Source organism: Doryrhamphus excisus, chromosome 9 (assembly GCF_030265055.1).
Source record: "Doryrhamphus excisus isolate RoL2022-K1 chromosome 9, RoL_Dexc_1.0, whole genome shotgun sequence".
Classification (NCBI taxonomy): domain Eukaryota; kingdom Metazoa; phylum Chordata; class Actinopteri; order Syngnathiformes; family Syngnathidae; genus Doryrhamphus; species Doryrhamphus excisus.
Window position 1 is genome coordinate 18,143,821 of NC_080474.1, and position 25,229 is coordinate 18,169,049.

The 25,229-nt window shown below is 40.6% G+C and overlaps 2 protein-coding genes across 5 annotated transcripts; one reads left to right on the forward strand and one right to left on the reverse strand.

The window, feature by feature from the left end:
• Positions 1-51: 51 nt before the first annotated feature.
• Positions 52-20,287, forward strand: LOC131136215 (coiled-coil domain-containing protein 148-like). Of its 4 annotated transcripts, XM_058082827.1 has the most exons (15): positions 103-120; positions 210-359; positions 661-782; positions 2,135-2,238; positions 3,586-3,677; positions 3,753-3,898; positions 4,535-4,630; positions 4,694-4,872; positions 4,955-5,093; positions 7,667-7,873; positions 12,440-12,580; positions 13,544-13,662; positions 14,939-15,056; positions 16,339-16,473; positions 18,091-20,287. In XM_058082827.1, exons 2-15 carry the CDS (start codon positions 260-262, stop codon positions 18,232-18,234), a joined length of 1,842 nt encoding a protein of 613 aa, XP_057938810.1. In that variant the 5' UTR covers positions 103-120; positions 210-259; the 3' UTR covers positions 18,235-20,287. The 4 variants fall into 4 exon arrangements, with proteins under 4 accessions (XP_057938809.1, XP_057938811.1, XP_057938812.1 ...); XM_058082826.1 differs by having other exon boundaries at positions 52-359; XM_058082829.1 differs by lacking the exon at positions 661-782 and having other exon boundaries at positions 64-120.
• upp2 (uridine phosphorylase 2) lies at positions 20,021-24,303 on the reverse strand. Its single transcript, XM_058082830.1, has 7 exons — positions 24,136-24,303; positions 23,935-24,049; positions 23,692-23,850; positions 21,607-21,721; positions 21,294-21,503; positions 21,069-21,215; positions 20,021-20,940 (listed from the first exon to the last, which is right to left on the reverse strand). The coding sequence occupies exons 1-7, from the start codon at positions 24,186-24,188 to the stop codon at positions 20,798-20,800; spliced, it is 942 nt and encodes a 313-aa protein (XP_057938813.1). The 5' UTR covers positions 24,189-24,303; the 3' UTR covers positions 20,021-20,797.
• Positions 24,304-25,229: the final 926 nt, after the last annotated feature.

Genomic DNA, 25,229 nt, shown 5'->3' on the forward strand with positions numbered 1-25,229 from the left:
CTAGAGGCGCTCGTGTAATGTTTGTGTTTCATGCCGTGCTTCTTCCAGATTATTACGTCATCAATAAGTGCCGACAGGTGACGTTTGTTATGCTTTTGATCGTCACAAGCTGCCAAATTGGTAACCTATAAATCTATACACGTACCCATGGGGATATACTGTGACATATTTTACACTATGTCTAATTTATTTAGTACCTATTTTTATAGGCATACCTCTGGATACAAAAGTGAGCTGTTTTAACTCATCTTGTATATAAATGACCTGGATGACTGAGCATGATTACAAAAGCAACACCTGGGCAATGAATGCAGGAATTCCGCAAGCATTTATCACAACCTTCAGAGCAGAAGATGCGGGTGAGTAACTAAGTGTGAAATCTGACCTGAAGTTATTATGCTGGGCTTCTCCTGAGTGTCCCAAAATGACTTTGATGCTTTTGTCCACATGGCCTGTTTGTTCACCTGTCCTTAAGGCACTCAGCTTAACTACACTTTGCTTTGCCTGCAGTCTTTTCTGCAGCAGTTTGTGCACCTCATTTGCACTGTCTCTGTCCTCATATACATATATACTGTGTATATATTTTTTTAATGCTGTAGTCAGCACAAAATACTTTACTTTTAACATCAAGTGTCCATATCCTGTGCTTCCTTTTATCAGAAAAACTGACTGCCCGATGGAAACATGGCCTGGGCAGGTCAAAATATAAACCGGCAGAATATGAAAGGGTGCAAGCCATTGTTGATGCCAAACGACTGCAGAGTGCGTTAATAGCAAAAAAGGTACATTTGAGCTGTATTGTATGTTGGCTGATAGGAGCAAACTTTCTAAAAACACACAAACACTACACCATTTGTACGTTGCTGCATTGTGTAGTTTTACATACTGTATATGTTATTGGCCCATTAGTACCTGTCACATGTAATGTGATATTTACATGGTAAAATCTGAATAGTTTTCCTACAGTCCAAACATTCCAGCACACATACCAACCACAGTTCAATTTCTATTGGTTTGTCAGTCTTTTGCTCCTCTATTTGAGGATGCCACATATTATCATTATTAAGGGATTTAAACTGCCATTGCATAATCGTCGGAGTTGAAAGGGAGCACCAATATCACTACCACACACACAATACACCGTCTAGTTTCATTAATATTCATCAGGCTGCCTGGGGTCTATTATAAGTGTTTGAAGTTGGAGTCACAGCAGAGGGAAAAGTATGTGCTCATGGCCAAAAGAGATTAGGCTGTTCAACCTGCAGTGTTTTAATTGCTAAACAGTGGCAATATTCTCCTTTTTAAAAGGTATCCTTAATATTTGTCTGTGGCCCCTTTTGAACCCCGCTCCCTGCATAACCTAGATAAGACAGTGCACATTCACATTTTGGCTTCTGGTTGAATGGCAGGCCTGCATTCTGTATATCTCCCACAGGTGACATGATGGAGTGTAAATAAATCACCGTGTTTTGCCTGCAGCATGGTGTCATTTTTGCCCTTAAGGCAGAAACCGGAGGCTTATTTTTTGCTTTCAAATGCTGGACATTTTGCATCGTGATAAGATTATGTCCTTAACAGAAACTGTTCAGAACTGCAAAACAACCATATCCATTGTATAGAGTGGTTTTGAGATGTATTCACACAGCTTCCGTTGTTACCCATTCCGTTGCATTGATAGGAGCCAGATGAGATAGTTTGGGCATCTGGCCATGATGCATTCCGAATACATCCCTGGGGGGAGGGGGGGTTTCAGGGCACATCCGACCCAGAACACATTGGAGAGACCATGTCTCTCAATTGGCCTGAAAACGCCTTCGGATCCGCTAGGAGGAGCAGAATGAAATGAAGTAGTCTGGTCTTTGGATAAGCAGAAAAGATGGCCGTATGGAAGCTTAGTTATTTTGTTTATGTTATTATGCTTATTTATGTGATCAGAGGGGAAATTGTATGCATTAACCAACATATTTCCATGTAGTAAACCATACCATATAAAACTTCAATTTCAATTTAATTATTACTAAAAATGAATGCCATATATCAAGTCCATTTAAGAGCGACCTCTGTATATTTTCTATCCATAAAGTAATTCCATCACAGTATTTAATCTGGCTGTTTATTAATCTTTCTCTCATAGTTGAAGAGGACCCAGTGTGTGGCCAAGGAAATTAAAGAGTGCGACATATTACGCCAACACAGGCAGGTGTGGAGCAGAGAATGCCCCAGGCTGCAAAAAGCAGAGTAAGAGAACCCCATTACTCCCAGTCATTATCTGCTGCAGTTTTTCCTCACTGTGCTATTATACTAAATAGTCATTCCACTTAAGCCCCATTGTGCTCAGACAGGGGGATCAGTCTGACAAAAATAGGGGTGAGAAAGATACACCAAAGGAGTAATGGAAGCAAAATGTAGGATGATTCTAGCATGTTGACTTGCAATGATGACAGTGAGAGAATTAGTGCAGCAAAGCTTTACAACAATGCGGAGACAAAAGTGAAGTAAGAAAAGAAGACAGTAGCCCTGGGGTGCAATAACGTCCATATCTAAGCCACCCAAGGTTAATGATGTACACAAACATGGGGCTCGATAATGAGCAAAGTCATAAGGATGTGTGTGATGCATTGATCTATATTGAGTACAATAATTCAAAGATACCAAAGCTACCTCATTAAAAAGCATGTCTTTTGCTGTGTGCGAGACGAATACTCATAAGTGTGTTACAGAACTTTTCTGTACTGTAGCTATTTTGACACTGAGTTACTGGTAAACAGACGGTGTAGACATTGAAAGGGTGAAGGAAAATACATTTCTGGGGATCACAAGAGATGAAAATATGAGCTGGAAACCTCATATTACAAATATACAACATAAGGTGGGCAGAAATATTTCTATATTGAACAAAGCAAAATTTGTTCTCAGTCAGAAATCACTCCACACTCTTTATTGCTCTTTGGTTCTACCATATCTTACTTATTGTGTGGAAATATGGGCTAATAACTATAAAAGCAATCTTCGCTCGCTAAATGTACTGCAAAAAAGGTCAGTAAGGATAATTCATAATGGCGCCTACAGAGAACATACTAACTCCTTATTTGTAAAATCACAAATACTTCAACTTGCTGATATAGTTAATCTTCAGCTAACAGCTAAAATTGATGTTTGCTAAATACAAGGATGAAGAGTCTTGAACCAGTCATGATGTGCTATACCTATCACTATATTGACACTTACTATGGTACCCATTATGTCATTGGATGCTCATATCACCTCGTACTTCGGTACGTGACAAAAATAAAATTAAAAAAAATCTTAAACTATATTAGGAAAGCAGGAAGTGAACAAATGTAACAGTTACTGATTGTAAAAGTACCAGATGGAGGTGTAGGATTTAATAAGCTTTGCTTCTTCCTACTCCTTTTGGACATGTGGAACTGTGAACTGATTATGTGATGCATTCAATTGTAATCTGATGCATGTTCAAATGAAATAAAACCATTACCATTACCAACAGAGGTGCCACCACATACATAATGTGTTCTTACCTGTACTAACAACTCATACATGCTGTTTTATTTTCTTGGCAAACAGGGTGAAAGCTGAGAATGAATTGCATGATTTCATAGAAAATGTCCGGCCATTTGGCATAGAAGACACTGCTATCTTTTCACTTAAAGATTACGGTAAACTACACAGAAAAACATAGCTCTACATGGTGGTAATCTTAACCCAACACTAAATGTATGTTTCGTGTTTAGAGGTGTTCCTGGAGAGGGACCGAAAAGCATTCATAATGGGCACTGTGGAGCCAGTTTATCAGCTAAGGGAGGACCTGTGCTTCAGGCTTGATCAAGAACAGCAGCTCAGCCCTGCTCTGTCAAACTGGGAACAAGTACAACAACAGGTATTTTATGTGTTACAGAAAACACGGTATTCTCGACAAAACTTATAGTGTATAAGCTTCATTTACAGGAAATTCTTGCACAAAATCAGTCATGTGTATCACAATAACACAGCAGATTTTGGTGTCATTTGGTGAAGGTGTTGAAAAGGAAGGTATTCATTTCGCTGCCACATCTTGTCTTTGGGAACAGTCACATCTTCGGTAACCTTGAAAGTTCATTTATCTCTTTCCTTCATCATTTATATGCATTTGGAATTGTTTTATACATGCAAAAACTATAATTGTAAAACTTTTGTTTCGTGTTAGCATTTTTGAGAGTCAATCATGGATGACAGATCATAGATGGGCAACATAGCTGCCATTTTGTTAGCATGCTAATGATGCCAACTGGATGTTTAGTACTAAAAATACATTAAGAACACAGTTGATCTCATTCATTGTGTTAATAGCTCGATGTACATCATATTGTATGCTAACTGAAATGTATGCAAAGGGAGGTAAGGTTTTTTTGTCAACTGGGGCAGTCGCATCTGGTACTGGTGTGCGACGGCTTGTCTTCCTATATTATTTAATATCATTGACCGCTAGCTTGCTTTCAAAACATTCCGTACAATGTATTTTTTGCTTTATTCACAGGTGAATCTTGTGAAAGACCAGCAAGATATCATAACTGCAAAACTTCAAGAGGAGTACTGTAATATAGAAGAGGAAATCACAGGCCTGGGTTTGGAGGTACTTCACTTTAATCGCCCATTTTCTAATGACATGCTACAAGCTTATCACTGTCCCTTGCAGAAATATGTACCGACTTTAGATAGCCTGGTCAACAAAGACAGCATTCCGACAGAAGTTTTGGAATCAGACTGCCCTTATCCGGAGCTGAAGGAGTCTCTCATCCAGGCTTTCCAGTCATTGTCACAAATACACCACAGTCGGCTACACTGTCTTCAAGAACATCTCAAAAGAACAGACAGGTAAGTAAGCCGGACATTTTTTTAAATGCCTCTCGAACAGTGTATACCAATGTGGTGTGTTTATGGCTTGTACCTGTTCCAGACATTGTGGTTGGTGTCCGGATGACCACCTTCGCTTCCATTTCATCCTATCTCAGTACACTCAAGAAATCCCCAACAACCGGGCACTATGCAATCATATGCTTCAAAGAATCTTCCCAGAGAAAACAAAACACGACCTGGTAAGTACTTCATCTTAAAATGTCATTTATTTCATTGTTTACAGAAAAAAGAATTGATAGAACAGTTCCATAGTGTGAGGTGGGTCTCCCATAGGAGGTGCCAGACGTCTTTTGAGAGGCCCCAGTGCTGTATTATCTTCTCTGGAGATCATCTATCGTTAATTGTCATATGCACAGAGGGGATGCTGACGGTGCCACACTTTGAAAACCGTTTTTCATACACCGCATCACGTGTTAAATCTCATTAGTTTGTGCAGAAGTCCCTAATGTAGTGGTCGGTGAGTGTGTTCAAAATGTACATTGATTCCCCGTATGCTGCAGGATGTCACGGGGTAGTGGACAAGTTGCTTACATCACTGCTTTAGCGTCACCATGACAACAGTCAGCAGCCTCTCTCATCCCTCACTCACACCCAGAGACCTCCTGATGTCACACTGAGCTGGGTGCTACATTTAGAGCTGTGATCATTAAGACGGGGGGTGGGGGGAATGAAATGGCATTACCTTCTCAAAAGGAAACCCGGTGTTGATCACACTCTACCTGTCCATAGCCATAAATTGTCATTTAGATGACTTGCTTATGTGATGGTTAATGCGTGGCACACAAATGTAAACATATTATTTTGACACTCAAATGAGGGACTGGTACCTTCAGTGAGCTCATAGCTGATTAATAGCTTGCTGCATTTAAAATAAGGGACAATAATGTATCCAGAACATGTGTATGTTTTCAAATGGAATGTTAATATGAAGCTAATGGAAATGGGATTAACACATTTAATTAATGGCTTGAATAAAAGTATGACTTTTGATTTCATCTTTACAACGTTTGAATAATATGTCTGAGCTCTCCCTTTGCTCGACTGGACTCTCCATGATCGATTATCTCTAAACCCTCTTAGCTGTGCCCTCATGACACGGGGGCCGAGAGAGCACCAGCAAGGATTTCAGAGTCATTATTTCATAATTGTTGTTGCCGTCTTGTGTGAGTGTGTCGGAGGAATCCATTTTTGTCACCCCTCGTATTATGGTGCACTATTCATGGAGACACGGAGGGAGTAGAAGTGAGTGATGTATCACTTTGGAAGTGAAGAACACAGCATTGTGAGGTGTATGCGCATATGGAGGTGAAGGTGTGTCAAAGGTTTATCGATTGTCAGTGGCAAAAATGTCCCTCTGTTATCAACCTGGTCACCCTCTTGAAGAAATAAATGCCTCTGTCGTCTGGAAAAGGCGGTAGGTAAAATATACGTTGAATGTATTGGCACAATTTGATTTGGCTCCCATGGGAATGTTTCAGTTAGCATTTCCACTGACGACAGATAGCTGTGTTATATCATAGCAAATCTTGCATTTAAAAAAAGATGGTGTCAGAAGTGGGATCATGCTTATCAAGGCATACCTAGCTCATTGTTGGAATGGAAATGTAATGCCTACCTAAGTCTATTTATTGGGTTCATTCATGGTTCATGAGGGTGCTGGAGCCTATCCCAGCTGTCTTCGGACGAGAGGCGGGGTACACCCTGGACTGGTGGCCAGCCTATCACAGGGCACATATAGACAAACAACCATTCACACTCACATTCATACCTATGGACAATTTGGAGTCGCCAATTGTTTTCGCCTAGCATGTTTTTGGAATGTTGGAGGAAACCGGAGTACCCGGAGAAAACCCACGCATGCACAGGGAGAACATGCAAACTCTACACAGAGATAGCTGAGGGTGGGATTGAACTCCTAGTTGTGAGGTCTGCGCGCTCACCACTCAACCGCCATGCAGGCTATTGGGTAAATTCACAGGTAAATTTTGTGAAAGAGCAACAATAATAGTAGACGATTACTCTAGTTGTCGTAATAAAGGCTGTTGGCAACTATTTCAGGAAATACAGTAACTACTGTTTTTAGTATTTAAAAAAAAATGTCCCAGTCAAGTTTAGTTTAGCTCGGGTTTAGTGAGTGAAAAAATTGCATAAAAATTAGAGACAAAGGGTGGACACTTTTATACATTAATAAACAAGATTTGCTTCACCACCTCTGATGCCTTATTGGCAGGCCTGCCGATTCACTCATTTTCAGTAAAACCAGCGAGCCGTCTAATGCTTTCCCACCATCAGTTAGCTACTATTAGCCCAGAGATGAGTATCATTCTCTGTTTTCCATTGAAGCAGCCAAGTGATGCAGCCACGGTGAGCCCTGACACAATGATGAATAGCTTGTGGCAGCCCTCACACAGAAAAGAGCTGCTTTCCTTCAGGACATTTCACAGCCAGGAGAGGAGAGACTATATTATTCAGCGACATAGCTCAATCGGAGAAAGACGTTCCCCTTCGGTCCTACTGTCTTTACGAGGGACTGTATATCTTGTAGAATTGCTGTAAAAGTGCATCCATTTGCCACCAGGCCCCTGATAAAATATTATACACATGTTCATGTACTTTTTCTTTAGTTTCTCTATATATTCAGTACACTGGTCCGAATACATTCAACAACCACAATTGAATTTATTGAGTCATGACTGCTATTTCGCAATGCCTTTGTGTAACAACATTAACCTTTTCATTCATGTTCTTACAGATGGAACATGAGCGTGCATGGGCGAGGCAGCGCTTCACCCAGACTCAGATAAAGGTTCTGACACAGCAGTGGCAGCAGGACCAGGAAGAGCTTCTGGCGAAAGCATTAGCAACCCTACAGGAAGCAAGGGATGCCTACCAGGAGGAGCTGGAGCTCCAAAGAGACCGCCAACACCAGCAGGACATCTGCTTTCGCCTCAGAGAAAAGGTAGTAGTGAAGCATACCCAATGTCAACATTTAGCTGTTTATCACTTGGCGCGTTTTCGCCAATCTCAAATTGTATACTACTCTCCTTCATTCCGTTATTCATAAGGCGCAAGGTTGAACACAATTTGTTTATTTAGAATCAATTTCCCCTTAAAAACATGAACAATCCCAGTTTCAAACTATCGGCATTTCCCATCTCCGGCAACCTTCTGTGGCATCACCAAGAAACATTAAAACACACGGGAGTTGAATCCTGTTCTGTTTGTATTTACGTTGCCAAACGTCTCAGTGAGTGTTGACTGTGTCGACTGCGTTGACTGTTGACTGCTTCTTGATGTGTCATTTTTTTCCCCCATGGGAAAACTGGGTCGGGGATTATGTTTTTGGCGGGAAGGTTTTGCTTTTGCCTTTTTTGTTGCCACCACTTTGGAACAAATTTGGCATAGTGGCTTGTCCATGTTGATGGATTTGCCCTTTTTTATATGGTTTGAAGCTGAAATATTCCCACACCGTTGTTATGGCTTTTGGCTATAAAACAACCTTTTATGTTGCATTGCTTTGTATGAGGCAACACTCTCCTGCTGTGACCATGCGCATGCTAGCAGCCCAGCCTCCCCCCAAAGCGACAAATTGACTATGTGACTGACAAGCGCACTCACTCCGTTCATGCCATTGTTTTATGGAACAAGCTGATAACCTTGTGTGATGTGATGTCACACATTCTGTATGATTTTTGTTGCATTCCACTTTTTCCCAAATAACTCTTCCTATGTAACATATACAGCAGATCCAATTATAATATTTGTCTGCACTCTCTGCTGAAGAGACGGCACCGGGCTGTCTGACAGCATCTCTGCCTTCAGCTCCCACTTGGGAAGAGCTGTTAATGCAAATAAGCTAATAAGGAAGGTCTCGCAAAACACGACGCCACTGTCTCAGAGGAAGTGTTTGTCCGTATTGACACGACAACCTAGTTACTCATGTAAACAAATCTGTTTGTGTGCTGGTGTTGATTCAGTGCCGACAGTCGGATTGCCAGTTTTTGGAGTGATACCCGTGCCCTATGGAGGATTTGATCACAGTGTTTTTGTCTTGAAAGAAAAAGGACTTCACTTGAATTTGTAGTTATGAAGTGCGTGGGATTTTTTTTTTTTTTTGTCCATTCATCCAAAAGCACATGTCAGGTCAGAAGTCACTGATGTCAAAAAATAAAAATAGTCTTGCACTTACAGTTCCTGATTTCCAGATCATGATTACACATTGTGCCTGATAGTAATGCATGTAATCTAAAGGCTCGTGTCAATCGCTGACACACTGTGTGGGTGGAATACAGTGTTTCAGCAGACAATATGTTCTGAGCAGTTAATTGCTCTTGTGTGCGTTTAAATGTCTTTTAAGGAAATTCTTACAAAGTGAGATATATGGCAATCACGTAGTTGCTGTATTATGAAAAAAGGTACTTCACTGATTTTAACTAAACTGGTCTAAGGAAGAGCCCATTATATTTCTGTGCAGAACCAGACTTCTTTTTCTCTTACTTACCTTCATTTCTCGGTAAATTGATCTTTATGACATGAATGCAATCCATTCTGGCATGCCGATGAAAGTTTGTTTTTGGGTTTTTTTTGTACTTTTTTGCCATAAGAACATAAAATAGTCCATCCCGTGGTGCAAGTAACTGGTAAGTAAGCAAATTCAGCAATTTCCCGACCTCATTACTCACCACTGAATGGCAGGAGCCTAATTTAGTTGTCTAGGGTTGTCACGACATCTTGCTAGATTAAAATGTGACCATATTCCTTGTTTAGTGAAAAGAGCAGCCAGAAGTTAATAAGACTGAACTATGGTATCACTACTGTGAACAATAATGCATATGTAATATGGAAATGGAAGTGCGTGAGGCAACAATTGGAACCACATATTGAATGCTTCACGCACACTATAAACCTTGCAATCCAACCTTGCTTGGTGTTGTCGGCGTGGGCAAGTGTGACTGTTTTTTTTTCTATCAGAGTTTTAACAGCTGCTGCTTACCCCGGGCTCACACTGACTCCGTCACGGCTCTGTTGCGGCCGCTGGAAGCATTCAGTAAGATTGAAATCCCTGTTGTTGCCTCATACTAGCGCCATGCGGTGCAGCTCCGGCGGCTCTGTCAGCCGTACAGCACAACAGAAAAAATCAGTTTGGGGACTATTTTTTTTTTTTTTTTTGGATGCCATAGACGCCAAGACGCCAAGAAACTGATAATAGTTACAGTAACCATTTGGACGATATCTATCAACATGATAAAATAATAGCATAGTAGGCTAAATATACACAAACATATTTTCCTTTTAAAAAAAGTGGAACCGTTTTGTCACACTTTGTCTGGTTCTGTGAGTTATGTCAGATTACAGATCAGTCAGCGGGTATTGAAATTCTGGAAGCAATTTTTCATCATTATTATTCAAATTCTGGATAAAAAAAAACTCTGTGGCAAGACAGTAATACAATAAAAAATATACTAAAAGCGCTCATTGCATTTGTAGCAGCTAGGTCAATACAAAACCATAAAAAAAATGTCAATTGTGGACTCCATGAGTCACTCTGAGTAATTTCAGTGGGCATGGCACTGATTATTTTTCAATGTTCATAATTGGTAATTTTGCTCACATCCCTTCCTAAACTGATTCAGTCCCATTATACTGTACATTTAGAGTCTGTCAATTAGACATGCACTAGAAAGTTATGACGGCTACTGTGACGCCCCCCCTGACGGAAGACGTCAATTTACAATTAAGGGTTGTGAACAGGCTGCAGCACACAGATAATAAAAGAAGGGCCTCGTTCTTTTGTTATGCTGACATCCCAGCAGTCTTAGCGAAGCTTCATCAAAGGATCCTGCTTGCGTCCCTTTAGTTCAGACAGCATTGTATTGAAGCGAATGAATACTTTAGTTCTTTCAGTCACTTTGTTTGCATTGTGCTCACTGAATTCAATTCAGCCTTAGTTCTTACAGTAGATTACCATCTTAAAGCTACTTTCCAGATGCAATTCAACCTTATTTGATCTACAATTAAATTGCAATTAACTGCTGATTGCATTTCTGAACATACAGCATTCTATTGCCTTCTCTGTTTTTTAGTGGAGGATTGTTTTGGACTCCCCCGCTGCTTTAGCGCAGGCACACAACACGTGCTAATGCGCCTGAGACCATTTTAATTTGCAGTCCATTCCTGTGGGCACCCCAGCGCTCTCCTCTGATAGACATGTGAATCTGTCTGCACGCTCGGAATGCTGCACTAGAATAGCCGGCACGCCACAGAGAGGCTGCTGTTGCTGTGTAACGAGCCTGTCATTCATACACTTGAAAAAAAAAAATGTTGCACTATGTGTGTATGACTGTGTCCTTGCGAAATGTTTTGTCAGCCTTTTGCATGGTGAGAGAGATGTCCTTGAAAAAACTTTAAAACTTAAGCGACGGGCACGAGGCACTTAGTTGTCACTAGACTTGAGATAAACCTGTGCAATATGACGAGATCCAAGTCGAGACCTGTACCAGAAATTGTATTATTCATTGTTTGGAATAATATTGTGCCACTTGGGATAACCAAAGTGTAGAGGAGTTTGGTGAGGCCATGAGCAGGATTTTATCACACCTCAGAAAGGGGATGCTGTGCCCTGTCCACACTGATATATACTCAGGCGCTGATAGGAATACATTAAGTCCCTTCTCAATTCCACTGCCACGCGTTCCGATAAAGACGCAGCGTCTGAGGACACAAATTACGACTTGTCCATCACCGTGGCTGAGGTAGCGGAGCCGGTCGGAAAACTCACTCACTGCAGTGGCAAAGTTCCGGCGTTGGACAAGTTTCCTCTTGAAATAATTAAGGCTCTATATGTTGTGAGACGCGGCACGGCGGTCGAGTGGTTAGCGCGCAGACCTCACAGCTAGGAGACCAGGGTTCAATTCCACCCTCGGCTATCTCTGTGTGGAGTTTGCATGTACTCCCCGTGCATGCGTGGGTTTTCTCCCACATTCCAAAAACATGCTAGGTTAATTGGTGACTCCAAATTGTCCATAGGTATGAATGTGAGTGTGAATGGTTGTTTGTCTATATGTGCCCTGTGATTGGCTGGCCACCAGTCCAGGATGTACCCCGACAGCTGGGATAGGCTCCAGCATCCCCGCGACCCTTGTAAGGATAAGCGGAAGAAAATGAATGAATTATATATTTTATCATATATATATGAAAAATTGTATTTCATTAGATAGAAATGATATATTTACTATCATGTAATCTTCACCAAACCAAACATGATTTGCAAAGCTAGCTAGCTTGAGCCACACAGGTAATAACCTGGGACAATCTGTATGCAACCCACCTTTTGATGTGATTAATGTAGCGATCCAGACAACCACTTCACTTTGGTGCTAAGCAAACAAAAATAAAACAGCACAAGTCAACACACATGGACACACATATCTTACCGCCGCAAAGTATGCTGGGTCATTCATACGGACGACGTCATAGGAGCATCAGGAAGTAGCCTACTCATGCCACTGTTTTTTTTTTTTTGCAGCTGCAGCAATGGCGTTCCCATCAGGAAGAGGTGGCCCAGCTGCAGGCGTCCATCGCTGCCAGACAACAAGAAGAAGCTGAGGCTATTTTAAAGAGGGAGCAAGAAAAAGAGGCCACCCTTAGGGCAAATCAGAAGGAAAAGGTGAACACATCCGCATCACACATATATACACTAGAGGCCCTGCAGTCAGAAAATTTGGAATTCGACCAACTTTTTCAGGAAAAATATATGTCACAAAACTTGGGAATGGGGAGTATTGAAGAAAGCGACCTGCTATTCAAAGTAGCTCCTGTGATTTACAGTGACTAATTTCCTTTTACAAATATATAACAATTAATAATGTTAATTTAAAAAATCCTCAATTCTGTCGATTGTGTGAAATTGAATTGCCTCACAGAGTAACTGAAATAAATGGGAGCCAGCATAGCATTTGTTACACTGGAATAAAATGTTAGGAAAAAACTAACTTTGCTTTGTATTTTATGCCATCTATAGCAATTGATCAATTGTTACATTTCCCCTGAATCTACCCCGACATACTTTTCCCCACAGTTTGTCAAGGAAATGTATTAAAATTCCCATTCTTCTTCATAGTGGTTAGTTTTTTTTCTACACTGCAATGTGAGTTATTCCTGCAACACTTTATCCATAGTCCTTCCACAACAGATTAAGTATCACGGTATAGATTCCCTGATGAATAATATGTTGCCAGAAAATGTATTTACAATACATCATTTTGTTTGGAGGAAAAGTTCCCCTGAAAAGGAACATAATGATGTGTTAGTGTGACTGTTTAATTAAGTCCTTCCCTTGGGCTCTGCTACGAGAGTATTAGAAACCGCAGACACTGTGATTAATGAGAGTATTTACGATGCATTTGATTTCTCATAATTTAGCACAATAGTTCACTAGACATTGAAATATGATCTCATTTTCTCTCTTTACATTTATCTGATTCCAGTGTTGTCACATCAATTGGACATAGCAATGCTTATAGCTTTTATGCAAGTGAGATTAGCGCCATTGTGGCGTCCATCGCCGTTCTTCAGGATGTTTTGGGGATTTTTTTGTTCATAAATGTCTTTGCAAATTTTGTCCTCTCAGCTCCGGAAATTTCATTTGGAGCAGCAGAAAAGGAGGGAGGAGTTAGAGCAGAGAGATCAGGAGAGACTGGTGAAACTGAGGGCTGCCATGGAGGAGCAGGCCAGGCAAGACAGAGATAGGTGAGCAATGCATGCATTTAACATAAAGATGAATGGATTTTTTTTTTGCAAAGATGGTGACTTTCAATCTATTTTAAGAGTTTTCCTCAATATACTGTGAACGGTGCTGGCCATATCATACCCATTCCTAAGTGGTCCCTTATTTTTACACTTGTATGTATACAATGCCATCTCATTCATATCCATTCCATGATTTCTTATTTGTGTCATACTTAAATGTTTCAGATCATCAAAAAAAAATCAGTATAAGTCAGTGACAACACAACTAAACACAAAATGCAGTTTTTAAATAAAACTTTTTATTATAAAGAGAAAGAAAAGTCCAAACCGACATGGCCTAGTGTGAAAAAATTACGCCCATCCCCATTTCTAAAGCTTTGGGACTCCAGCAAACCATAGTGAGAGCCATTATCCACAAATAGCGAAAACTTGGAACCTCTCCAGGAGTGCCGAGCCAAACAAAATTATCCCAAGAAAAAGAAATCACACCAACAGTAAAATATGGTGGAGGTAGTGCGATGGTTTGTGGCTGTTTTGGTTGCTGCTTCAGTACCTGGAAGACTTGCTGTGATAAATGGAACCATGAATTCTGCTGTCAACCAAAATGGCTGAAGAAAAACAAAATGAAAAATTTGGAGTGACTTACTCAAAGTCCTGACCTGAATCCTTTTGAGATGCGGTTGCATGACATTAAAAAGGTGCTTTATGCTGGAAAACCCTCCAATGTGGAAACCAGGAAGGAAAAAAAATTAATAAATCAGGATGGGGGCAAACAATTTCTCACACCATATAATTTAAATAAAATACAAGCAACACCCTCATGAAATTATGCTGATTTTAGACATTATGTGTTGTGTTTATGCAGTGGGTGTGGCCCCAATATCCCTGCAGTCAGCAGGCCATAACTGTGGTGTACAACTACAGTATATTTTTGGTGTAAAATCACTGTTTAATGCCTTATTGTAATTGTACTATATTTTAATATTACTGTATGCTCGATCAGCTTATATTAATTTCCTTTGTATTTCCATCACACTCGCACTACTATCACATGAAGGTATCCATTTTGAATGAAAAGAGGAATCATGAGGCCTGCAGGATATAAAAACAGATGATAGGAGAGAAGCTGAACACTGACAGCCTCATAAAAAGCCCCAAAAGCTTGGAGGTGTGTGCTGCGTCAGGAGCGATGTGTAATGTTTGTGCAGTGCAGTGACAGATGGAAAGGGAGGGCATGTTTGGGTCTAATGTCCTCACCCTCTGTGCTCCCCCTCAGGGTGCGGTTTCGGGCTGAGGTGTTGCAGAGACGCAAGGAGGAGAGGGAGGCCTGTGAGCTGGAGCGGTTCAGGGAGGAAGCGGAGAAGCAGAATCGACTGGAAGCACTCCGAAACCAGGTGGATCATTATATGCTGTTAGCCCTCTCTCAAGTTTACTGATTGGCCCTGTCAGTGGAATTGACTCCATGGAGGAGACCTGAAGACTCACTCCTACTGGAGCAACACTGCCACCTTTTGGTAGCAACATGAGAATGCATGTATATGGGTACTGTGTACAGCAGGGGTCTCAAACTCAATTTACCTGGGGGCCACTGGAGCTAGGGTCTGGGCGAGACTGGGCCGCATCAGGTTTTCCAAAAAATAATATCTCAAATATCTTCATTTTTATTTTTCTACACAAAATAAGATCAAGAATAAAGAAAATCAATCAATCAGTAATAAATAAATATAATAATTATAATAATAAAATGGCAAATAATTAAAAATTAACAAACCACATATAGTTGGTGGGTAGACAAATTATTTTTTTCAGATTAAAATGAACAAAGCATTATTAGAGCCCTGTAGACATGACAAAACACGACTATAGTCACATTTATACTTTTTTTATTTACAACATATTGCGCAACTCCAGGGTCTTCAGACACATGCTAACTCGCAAACGAGAGAGCTAGCGACCTAAACGGTAGTCTTCAAGTTATTTCCTTTAAACTTAAATAGCCAAAAACTTACCACTTCCACACGGGTAGGGAGGATAACTATTAACAGTTATTTAACTTTTAACATGAACATTAATCAAACGTAATATTTTTTTCTGGGTACATGATACCATACAGCATCCATATCAAACTAGAGCGGGCCGCACTGACATTAAACTTTCATATCAAGGCGGGGGCCTCAAACTAGTGTCGGGCCGCATGTTTGAGACCCCTGGTGTACAGTATACAACACTACATGAGCCAGCACTTGGCGACGGAGGCAAGTAAAAACTCCCCCCCAGGGAAGAAACTTTGAACAGAACCCAGACTCAACCGGCTGGGTTGAGGTAGTAGAAAGACAAAGCACAGTGAAGGGACAGATGGTAGATTGAGAGCGAAAACAGGATAGGGGGTTTAAGTGACAAGGGGGGGGGGGTGGAATAGGTACAATAATAGCTGCATCAACACCAGTAATGGTACATGACGACAATGCACTGCTAATGGCAGTGAGGCTACTACAGGAGTAATATGGTTTTCTGGTTCGGGTTCAAAGTGTCTTCACAGACTTGCTTTAGCTGCAGTATTCCAACTTAGAGGTCACAAAAGCATATAACTCATGTATTGTACATCACATTGTTATGGCCCCTGTATTTAAGTGTTTAATCTCTTATGCAGTATTAAATATTGTCTATTATTCTTAGGTTGCCGTGGTGGCCGAGGCTGACACGGAGAGGATGATGGGAGGCACTCAGGCTTGGAGGAATCGATATTCAACCATCAGAAGCGTTGATATGCAGAAACCTTTCTTCGGACTCAACACGTACACAGATGCACAGGTGATATGCATACACTCAATAAATTCATTGTAACTATTATGTCCAGTTATACATAAAAAGGGTTATGAGGTCTGTCCAGCGCTTCATTACCAATTCCATTATAAACCAATACTGTTTACAATCTGAAGGCAGAACATGAAATAACTTTAACCTTCTTCTTGTGTTAGCTTTCTGGTATCATCTCTTATGTTAAAGGGTCGGTTTTGACCCATGTATTAAATCAGCTATAAAATACACTAAATACAATAAGTTACCATCAAATGTGCTTCTCATTTCTTGGTTACCTTCTGTTGGTTTTAATACTTTTGGTGTGGCCATGTCAGCCTTTTTTTGTCACTATACCCCTCGATTTCAATTTCCAAAAATGGTCAAATGAACCTCAAAAGCAGGGGTCTCAAACTTAATTTACTTGGGGGTCACTGGAGCTAGGGTCTGGGTGAGACTGGGCCGCATTAGGTTTTCCAAAAAAAAAAAAAATGCATTTATTAAAAACAGAAAAATGAATAAACTTTGCTTTGGTTCCGATTTTTAACAAGAAAAGCTCTGATAAAACATTCCACTGTTCTCAAATATCTTCATTTTTATTTTTCTACACAAAATAAGATGGAAATTAAATAAACAAATCAAGAATAAAGAAAATCAATCAGTAATAAATAAATATAATAATAATATTAATAATAAAATAATAAAAACTTAAGAAACCACATATAGTTGGTGGGTAGACAAATTATTTTTTTCTGATTAAAATGAACAAAGCATTATTAGAGCCCTGTAGACATGACAAAACATGACTATAGTCACATTTATACTCTTTTTATTTACAACATATTGCGCAACTGCAGGGTCTTGAGACACATGCTAACTTGCAAACTACAGAGCTAGCGACCTTCAAGTTATTTCCTTTAAACTTAAATAGCCAAAAACTTACCACTTCCACACGGATATGGAGGATAACTATTAACAGTTATTTAACCTTTAACATGAACATGAATCAAACGTAATATTTTTTTCTGGGTACATGATACCATACAGCATCCATATCAAACTTGCGCGGGCCGCACTAACATTAAACTTTCATATCAAGGCGGGGGCCTCAAACTAGTGTCCTGCGGGCCACATTTGGCCCGCGGGCCGCGTGTTTGAGACCCCTGCTCAAAAGAATCATATAAAAAAAAATATGAAAACAATACCAATATGAACTTTATATCTCAGTTTAATGCCAATATGAGCCGATCATATCGGCCCTACTCCTTATCTGTATTCACAGCTCTTTTATTTATTTTTTTTAATATTCCATCCGTTTTGCTTTTCTTTTCATCTGCGACTGACCGCTGACCCGTACTGCAGCATACATTATGCAATCTGTTTGGACACTAAAACAATGATTGTCCTCATTTCTACAGACTGTTATGAACAGCCTTGAGTTCAAGGCCGCCACTGCAGTCTGTGGGTGTTATTGTGCAACAATGACTAATGATTTTCCAACTTCTCCCTAAAATGCCAACCCGTGAGAGATGAGTGACTAATCATCAGGCATTAAACGAGCAACAAAACAGTGGAATGTCAGGCACGGTGAGAAACATTAACAGCATTTTGTCCACTTTATCTGTTTTGCAGATTGTATCTGATCCCAGATTACGGATCGAGCAGGCCTTGAGGGAGGCCGGTCTGCACCATACTCAGTATGCCCAGGAGGTCCTGTCACATATCAAACCCCCAAAACCACCAAGACGAGACACCAAATCAGCGTTGCAATTTTAACTAAGTTGAGAATGATTCATTACCATTAATCATTACAATTAATTAATCAATGCTATTATTCTGGTTATCAATCAAGTCAAGTCAAGTTAAAGGGGAACTGCACTTTTTTTTGGAATTTTGCCCATCATTCACAATCCTTATCTGAAACACATATCTATATTCATATATATATGATATTATATTCATATGAACACATATTTATTTCCTTTTTCTGTGCATTATAACACAAGTTAATGTTGAAAATGACAAAAGTTTTAACTTTTAACTTTAACTTTAGAATAATCTAGAGTAGTGGTTCTCACGCAGGCCTCACAGCTTGGAGACCCGAGTTCGATTCCACTCTCGGCTATCTCTGTGTGGAGTTTGCATGTTCTCCCCGTGCATGCGTGGGTTATCTCCGGGTACTCCGGTTTCCTCCTACATTCCAAAAACATGCTAGATTAATCATACCAAATTGTCCATAGGTATGAATGTGAGTGTGAATGGTGGTTTGTCTATATGTGCCCTGTGATTGGACCCACAATCACCACTCAATGACAATTGGTGACCCAAAATGTGGACATTTTTCAACTCAAACTCGTTAAGGGGATTTTTCTGTCGACAGCCTGGTCACAAACCGCTACCCCGTTGCGGTCACATGACCATAAGTGAGCTTTGACAACAAGCCAGCATAATATGTAAATATATTGGCAGGCATGATTCACCCCCAGTTGACATTCTCAAAGTTATTGTGTTATTGTTAGCACCAGTCAGTCTGTGCTAGCTTTTGTTAGGGTTATTAATAAGAATAATTATTAGTTCATGACATAGTTACTATGTCTACATTTTGGTTCAGATTTTTCTTGCTGCTCATGGATGATGAGTCTGAGTGAATGTTGTCATTGATTGTGGCGCACCTGTACCTCTGTACCTCTGGGTTTTGGATTTTGCTATTTTGCTTTTTTATATATATATATTTTTTTCTCCATTTAACCTGATTTTCAATTTTCCTATTTCCTATTGATCGTCCTTGAGAGAGTCTCTCATGGTCCCTATCCCCTATCAGTCAGTGATGTTGAGAATAAGTGTGATTTTAATTCATCTTTTATCCATATTTTTGTGTCATTTCAGCTAAATCATACCCAATCAACACAGAAAAATTGACTTTGACTCATATTTTGGCCATATTATACACTACTGCTCAAAAGGTTGCAGTCACTTGGAAATGTTTTTGACCAGTCTGAGATATGGCTTTTTCTTGGCAGTCCTGCCATGAAGTCTGAAGTCGCCGCTTCACTGTTGGTACTGAGACTGGTGTTTTGACGGGTACTATTTAGTGCAGCTGCCAGGTGACAACCTGTGAGGCGTCTTTGTCTCTCAAATATTTGTCTTCTTGCAACAGTTGTGCAGCGTTTTTCTGTCCTTGTTAGACCCAGTTTGTGCTGCTCTCTGAAGGGAGTAGTTAACAGCATGGTAAGATATTTTAGTTTTAGTTTAGATTTTTTAGATGGGTTTTCTAATAATCTATTAGCCTTATGAAATGATTAATTTGGATTAGCAGCCATACCAGGAGATTGATGCAGAGGACTGACAGCTGTTGATAGTAGGTCTCTATGCAAAAATGTACATCCTTCTTTGAAAATCATCTGATTAATTTTAATTGTATTAAATTTTAAGTGTCTTTCTTTTGAAAGTGATCCCAAACTTTTGAGCAGTAGTGAATATAGTTTTGAGTTCAGCTATATGTAGACTAACGGGCCACTACATCTGCAGACCCCATTAGGATTCAAGAATTCTGCCTCTGTAGTAATATCAATACTCCTTTATTTGATACTGTCAGGGCGATATTCATTTGACAATGCAGTCATTGTTGTGGTTGTAATATGCACTTGTGTACAACTGCACACCATCCTCTCTTGTAACAGAAGTTAACCAAAATATTACAAACAGCTCTCAGTATATGATGCAACGCATGCAGAATTACCTCAGCATCCTATTGAACATTACGTAACTGACACAGTTGTGACTTTATTACCTTATCTTTACCTTATTATAAGTATGATTCTATAGGTTTCCAATGCTCACCTTATAAGCGGTATCAAACGGTATCGACAAGACACATGAATATTTTTTCCCAAGTCTGTATTGTATCAGCATGAGATGACTAAAGCGGCTATGTGTATGTGTGCACACAAGTTAGTCATCATTAGTCATCATCATTAAAAGAGATGATGCTATCAAACGTACCCACTACTTGCAGTGCATTTATATTTCATCGAAAACATTAAATATGTGTGTCTTAATCGGCACATATCGCTTTTTTTTACTCGCTTGCCTAATGTGAGTTCCTATAGTTTTAAGACAAGGCGTATATTTGAAAAATCCTTATTAACACAAGCACCAAACTATCACACATTCAATGATACAATATAAACTTAAATTAATTTTACACAATATTTAACTTAATCAAGCATCTCTAGTGTGTGAAAATACACATATGAACATGTTAAGTACAGTATATACACATCAGTTAAATCTATATACATTGATTTAAGAGGGGGGGGGTAGGACGCTGTTGTGTTTTTTAGACAATATGTCCAAGCCGTTTCTTGATAAAGTGGGCCACCAGGGCTTGCGGTCTCTGCTGGTAATCCACCAGAACATCATGAGGGGACGTGATCTGGTCTCCCTCGAAGCGGTTCAGCAACGTGACACAGATGACAGCCGCTGGCGTTGGATAAAAAACACAAAACATTCAACACCAGCAGAAGCCAAAACATACACGCTCCGACTCGTATTTGTGACTCAGTGTAGAATTAGCTTTTTCTGACATGTTACGTAACAAGACGAATCACCTTTGAGACCGCAGACACGGCACATGGCGGCGAAAACGGTTGACTCCATTTCAATATTCCTCACTCCAGCTTCATAGGCTTTCCTCAGATACTCCAGCTTCTCCTCATGGGAGAAGGAGCACAGAGCCCCATCAAGTCGACCTTGACCTATGACACATTTTTATTCAATTAACTCATGAAACACATTTTTATCACATTTGATTCCTTGAAATATCCAATATCTACCTTCATAGAAATCATGTGTGCACAAGGTGTTTCCGATCACAGTCGGAAGGTTTTGGAGCTCAGAGGAGCACTGCAGAAGCTCGCTAACCACCCCCTCATCTAGTTCAGTGCTCCGGGTGATCACTTTACCCAGAACCACCTGCTCAAACTGGGGCCTGAAGGAGTAGTCCACTGCTTTGTCTGTAACCACCACCGTGCCTGGGGCCAAACCTGGATTTGATGAGGAAGGAAAATGTTGCTCTTGAACTGGAACTTTTTTTTTTTTTTTAATGTCATGACTTTGGAAAGTTAAAGCAAAAAAAAAAGTAATTACCAACACCACCAGATGTTCCCAGGCGAAAGAGGATCACATCCTTGCAGTGGGCATGGTGCAGCAGTTTGATGAGCTCATGCAGCATGATAGAGATTGATGGGACACCCATGCCATGCTAGAAGAGAACAAGTCACACATGCTGTTTAAATGACCATGCATGCCATCGTTCTAACCATTGCAGTATAAGGGGCAGCAGTTTTTTGGTGAGCTTTTGGGTTTGTTAAGTTCTCCATATATGGCTGTGTTAAAAGTCCTTACTCGGTAAACAAATATGAGTGCAAAAAGTAGCAAAATAACCGAAAACAGGCCAGTTGAGAGATCTCCTATAGGTAGCATGTGCCCTGAACACCTCCCCAGAGAGGCCAGATGCCCAAGACACCTCATCTGGGTTCAGCGGTTCTAGTTTTTCCCAGATGACAGGGCTTCTAGCCTTATCTCTAATGCTTAGAGTTCACTAGGCGCATGGCAATGCAATTTGCTGTGGCTCCGAGTGTCGCCAATAAGGTGCCTAATGGCGTGCAGTGGATCAAACTGCCTCCCAACTGGCTCATGGTGGCGGCAAAAATTGAGTTTAGCGGCAAGAAAATTTCAAAATGTTTAAAATCTTCATCGCGCGACTTGCATCAAGCAATCAAGCGTGAAATGTCCACCAAGTGGAACCAAATGTCGCAAACAATTATTGGAATCCACTGGAATGTAATGGCGCGAGCCAAGTTGCGCCAATAATGCTAAGAGTCGACTGGGTCGGCGCCAGTTTGTGCCAAAGATTATGTGATTGGCGAGTAGTGGCTCGCTGTGGCGCCGAATAACGGTAACATGCCGAGCGAACATTAATTCGGTGCCACAGCAAGCCACTACGTGCCAATCACATAATCTTTGGCACAAACTGGCACGAATCATTGGCACGAACAGGCCTTCTCAATTTATCTCTAATGCTAAGAGTCCGCTGGGCCGGTGCCAATGCAATTTGCTGTGGTGCCTAGTGGCGCCAATAAGGTGCCTAATGGCGTGCAGTGGCTCAAACTACCTCCCAACTGGCTCGTGGTGGCGGCAAAAATTGAGTTTGGCGGCAAGAAAATTTCAAAATGTTTAAAATCTTCATTGCGCCACTTGCATCAAGCAATCAGTGCGAACTGTCCAAGTGGAACCAAATGTCGTAAAGAATTATTGGAATCCACTGGAATGTAATGGCACGAGCCAAGTTGCGCCAATAATAATAAAGGTGCTTAATGGCGTGCAGTGGCTCAAACTACCTCCCAACTGGCTTGTGGTGGCGGCAAAAATTTCCAAATGTTTAAAATCTTAATCACGCCACTTGCATCAAGCAATCAGCGCAAAGTGTCCACCAAGTGGAACCAAATGTCGCAACCAACACTCCTATTGGAATCCAATGGAATGTAATGGCATGAGCCAAGTTGAGCCAATAACGCTAGGAGTCTACTGGGCTGGCGCCAGTTGGTGCCAGTTCACACCAAAGATTATGTGATTGGCGAGTAGTGGCTCTCTGTGGCGCCGCATAACTGCAACATGTCGAGCGAACATTAATTTGGAACCAACTGGCACCAACTGGCGTTGGCCCAGTGGACTCTTGCATTAGGGAGAACTCATTTTGACCGCTAGTACCCGCGACCTTGTCCTTTCGGTCACAACCCCAACCTCATGACCATAGATGTGGATAGGAACATAAATCGACCAGTAAATTGAGCGCTTTGCTTTTTGAGTCCCCTTTTGCTGTCCCCTCTTCAGCACAATGGACTGATCCATTTCACTGCAGACACTACCTGTCGATCTTGTGTTCCAAACTGACAATATTGTACAAAAATTGAGGCAATATATTGATGAAAACAGGGACATATAACATACTGGCATTGTACTGTACAGCAATCCCTCGTTTATTGTGGTTAATTGGTTCCAGAGTCAATTTTTCCGAAGTAGGATTAGAGCCTTCTAAACTCTTATGTAACACCCATATAGTCACCTTGACATCCATCCAACCATCCATCCATCCATTCATGGAGGACAGTGGGTTATAGGCTTTTACTGTATATGCGCTGAGTGGATTCTCATAGTACCACGCATACTTACGTTTATAGAAAGCACTGGTCCCACTTTATACATGCAGTAGCGATCAGTTCCCTCACATAAATCTCTGATTTCGGCTGGGTTGCCAGGTAGTTTCAGCTCCTCGTGGATGAATTGGGCAAAAGCCTTCATGCGATTGGCGCTGCCGCCGACACACACGAACTACATGATGAAACAGACGTTATATAGATCAGAACTTTGGCAGAGAAATAGGTTTATTTTTTATTTTTTTTTTGACTGTAGTACCTTTATGTCACCAAACATCTCAGGCAGGTTGTGAGACTTAGTGCTCATGCTAAAGTGGTAGAGGATGTCCTCCTCCATGGTGTCCAAGTAGGGATTTTTCACCTGGACTTGTTGTCTAAAGAAGAAATGGGTGTCACTTTACAATAAAGTACACAATACAATTACTGAGTACTGAGTGTCTAAGATAAAAGTTGTACTTACTTGATGTATTCACTGTGGTCATTCCCCATGCAGTTGAGTAGAATCGGTGCCATCGGTGCAAGAAAAATAAAGTTATTAGTAATTCAAATATCTCAGCTGTTGTCCCAACTAGAGTTTCTCTCCAGGGAAGAGCTCATATAGTGGTGACCTCTGACCTTGCAACCGATTGGCCGCGGGGAGAGGGAGTAGCAAACACGCTCACAAAAACATCAACCAACCCTTTAGAGAAGCATAATCGATCCGCTTCAAAGATGATTGCTCTGCGTTGTAATGTGTCTGCCGTATCCTTGCAGAGCATAGACGAGCGGATGCGTTGTGACATTGGGACACGCTGATAACCTTTAACGTCAATTTGTCAACACAACGACAAGATTGCTTTATGTAAACCTGTGACAGCAAATACAAGTCTGGGAACATTCTGACAAGACTTTATTGCATCAGTATGTAATAGAGGACGCCTTTGCATTGCAGCGTTTGCTTGAATTTTACCAGTGAGACGCCATGACTTCGTAGTCGCAATTAAAACTGTTTTACATGGAAGTATTTAATAAAAATACACAACCAGTTGACAGTTATTGGATAAATATGTCTATTCACAGTCATTACTGTATTAAGATATTTAACAGGATTCAGGACTAATGGGCCGTTTGGGGTACCAGGATCAATAACGACAGTTTATTGATTGACCTGTTACACCCGATCCATGCAGGGGGGGTTCACACAAGGGGATGCATTGTCTGAATGCGGATGTACTATGTGTCAAATCTGTGGAAGATACACTGTAAACTCACTTTTTGTACTACACAGTTTAAATAGCATATGCAAGAAAATACATAGAAATCATGTCAATAATTGAAAGTGATGTGCTGTACAAACACAGGATCATAAACAACTACCTACAATTGGAGCATTCATTTATTACAGCAACATTACTACAACATTGATTTATTCTGCCCGGCAACACGGCAACTGCGACTGGAAATTTGCTGCTTGGTTTGGCTCAGATGGAAAAAATTCTACTATTCATATTCATTTTCTATTTCTGCAGAAAACACGACTGATGTTTCCTTTCCATTCCACAGCCAGAATCTCTG

What these genes read in the sequence shown, in the direction of transcription:
- LOC131136215 (XM_058082826.1), top strand. Translation starts at nt 260, where the DNA reads ATGACCTGGATGACTGAGCATGATTACAAAAGCAACACCTGGGCAATG. An exon ending in CCCAGGCTGCAAAAAGCAGA is followed by an intron (nt 2,239 to 3,585) that starts GTAAGAGAACCC and finishes CTTGGCAAACAG; the next exon opens with GGTGAAAGCTGAGAATGAAT. An exon ending in GGGAACAAGTACAACAACAG is followed by an intron (nt 3,899 to 4,534) that starts GTATTTTATGTG and finishes CTTTATTCACAG; the next exon opens with GTGAATCTTGTGAAAGACCA.
- upp2 (XM_058082830.1), bottom strand. Translation starts at nt 24,188, where the DNA reads ATGGCACCGATTCTACTCAACTGCATGGGGAATGACCACAGTGAATAC. An exon ending in AGATGTTTGGTGACATAAAG is followed by an intron (nt 23,851 to 23,934) that starts GTACTACAGTCA and finishes TTCATCATGTAG; the next exon opens with TTCGTGTGTGTCGGCGGCAG. An exon ending in GACCAGTGCTTTCTATAAAC is followed by an intron (nt 21,722 to 23,691) that starts GTAAGTATGCGT and finishes GTTCTCTTCTAG; the next exon opens with CATGGCATGGGTGTCCCATC.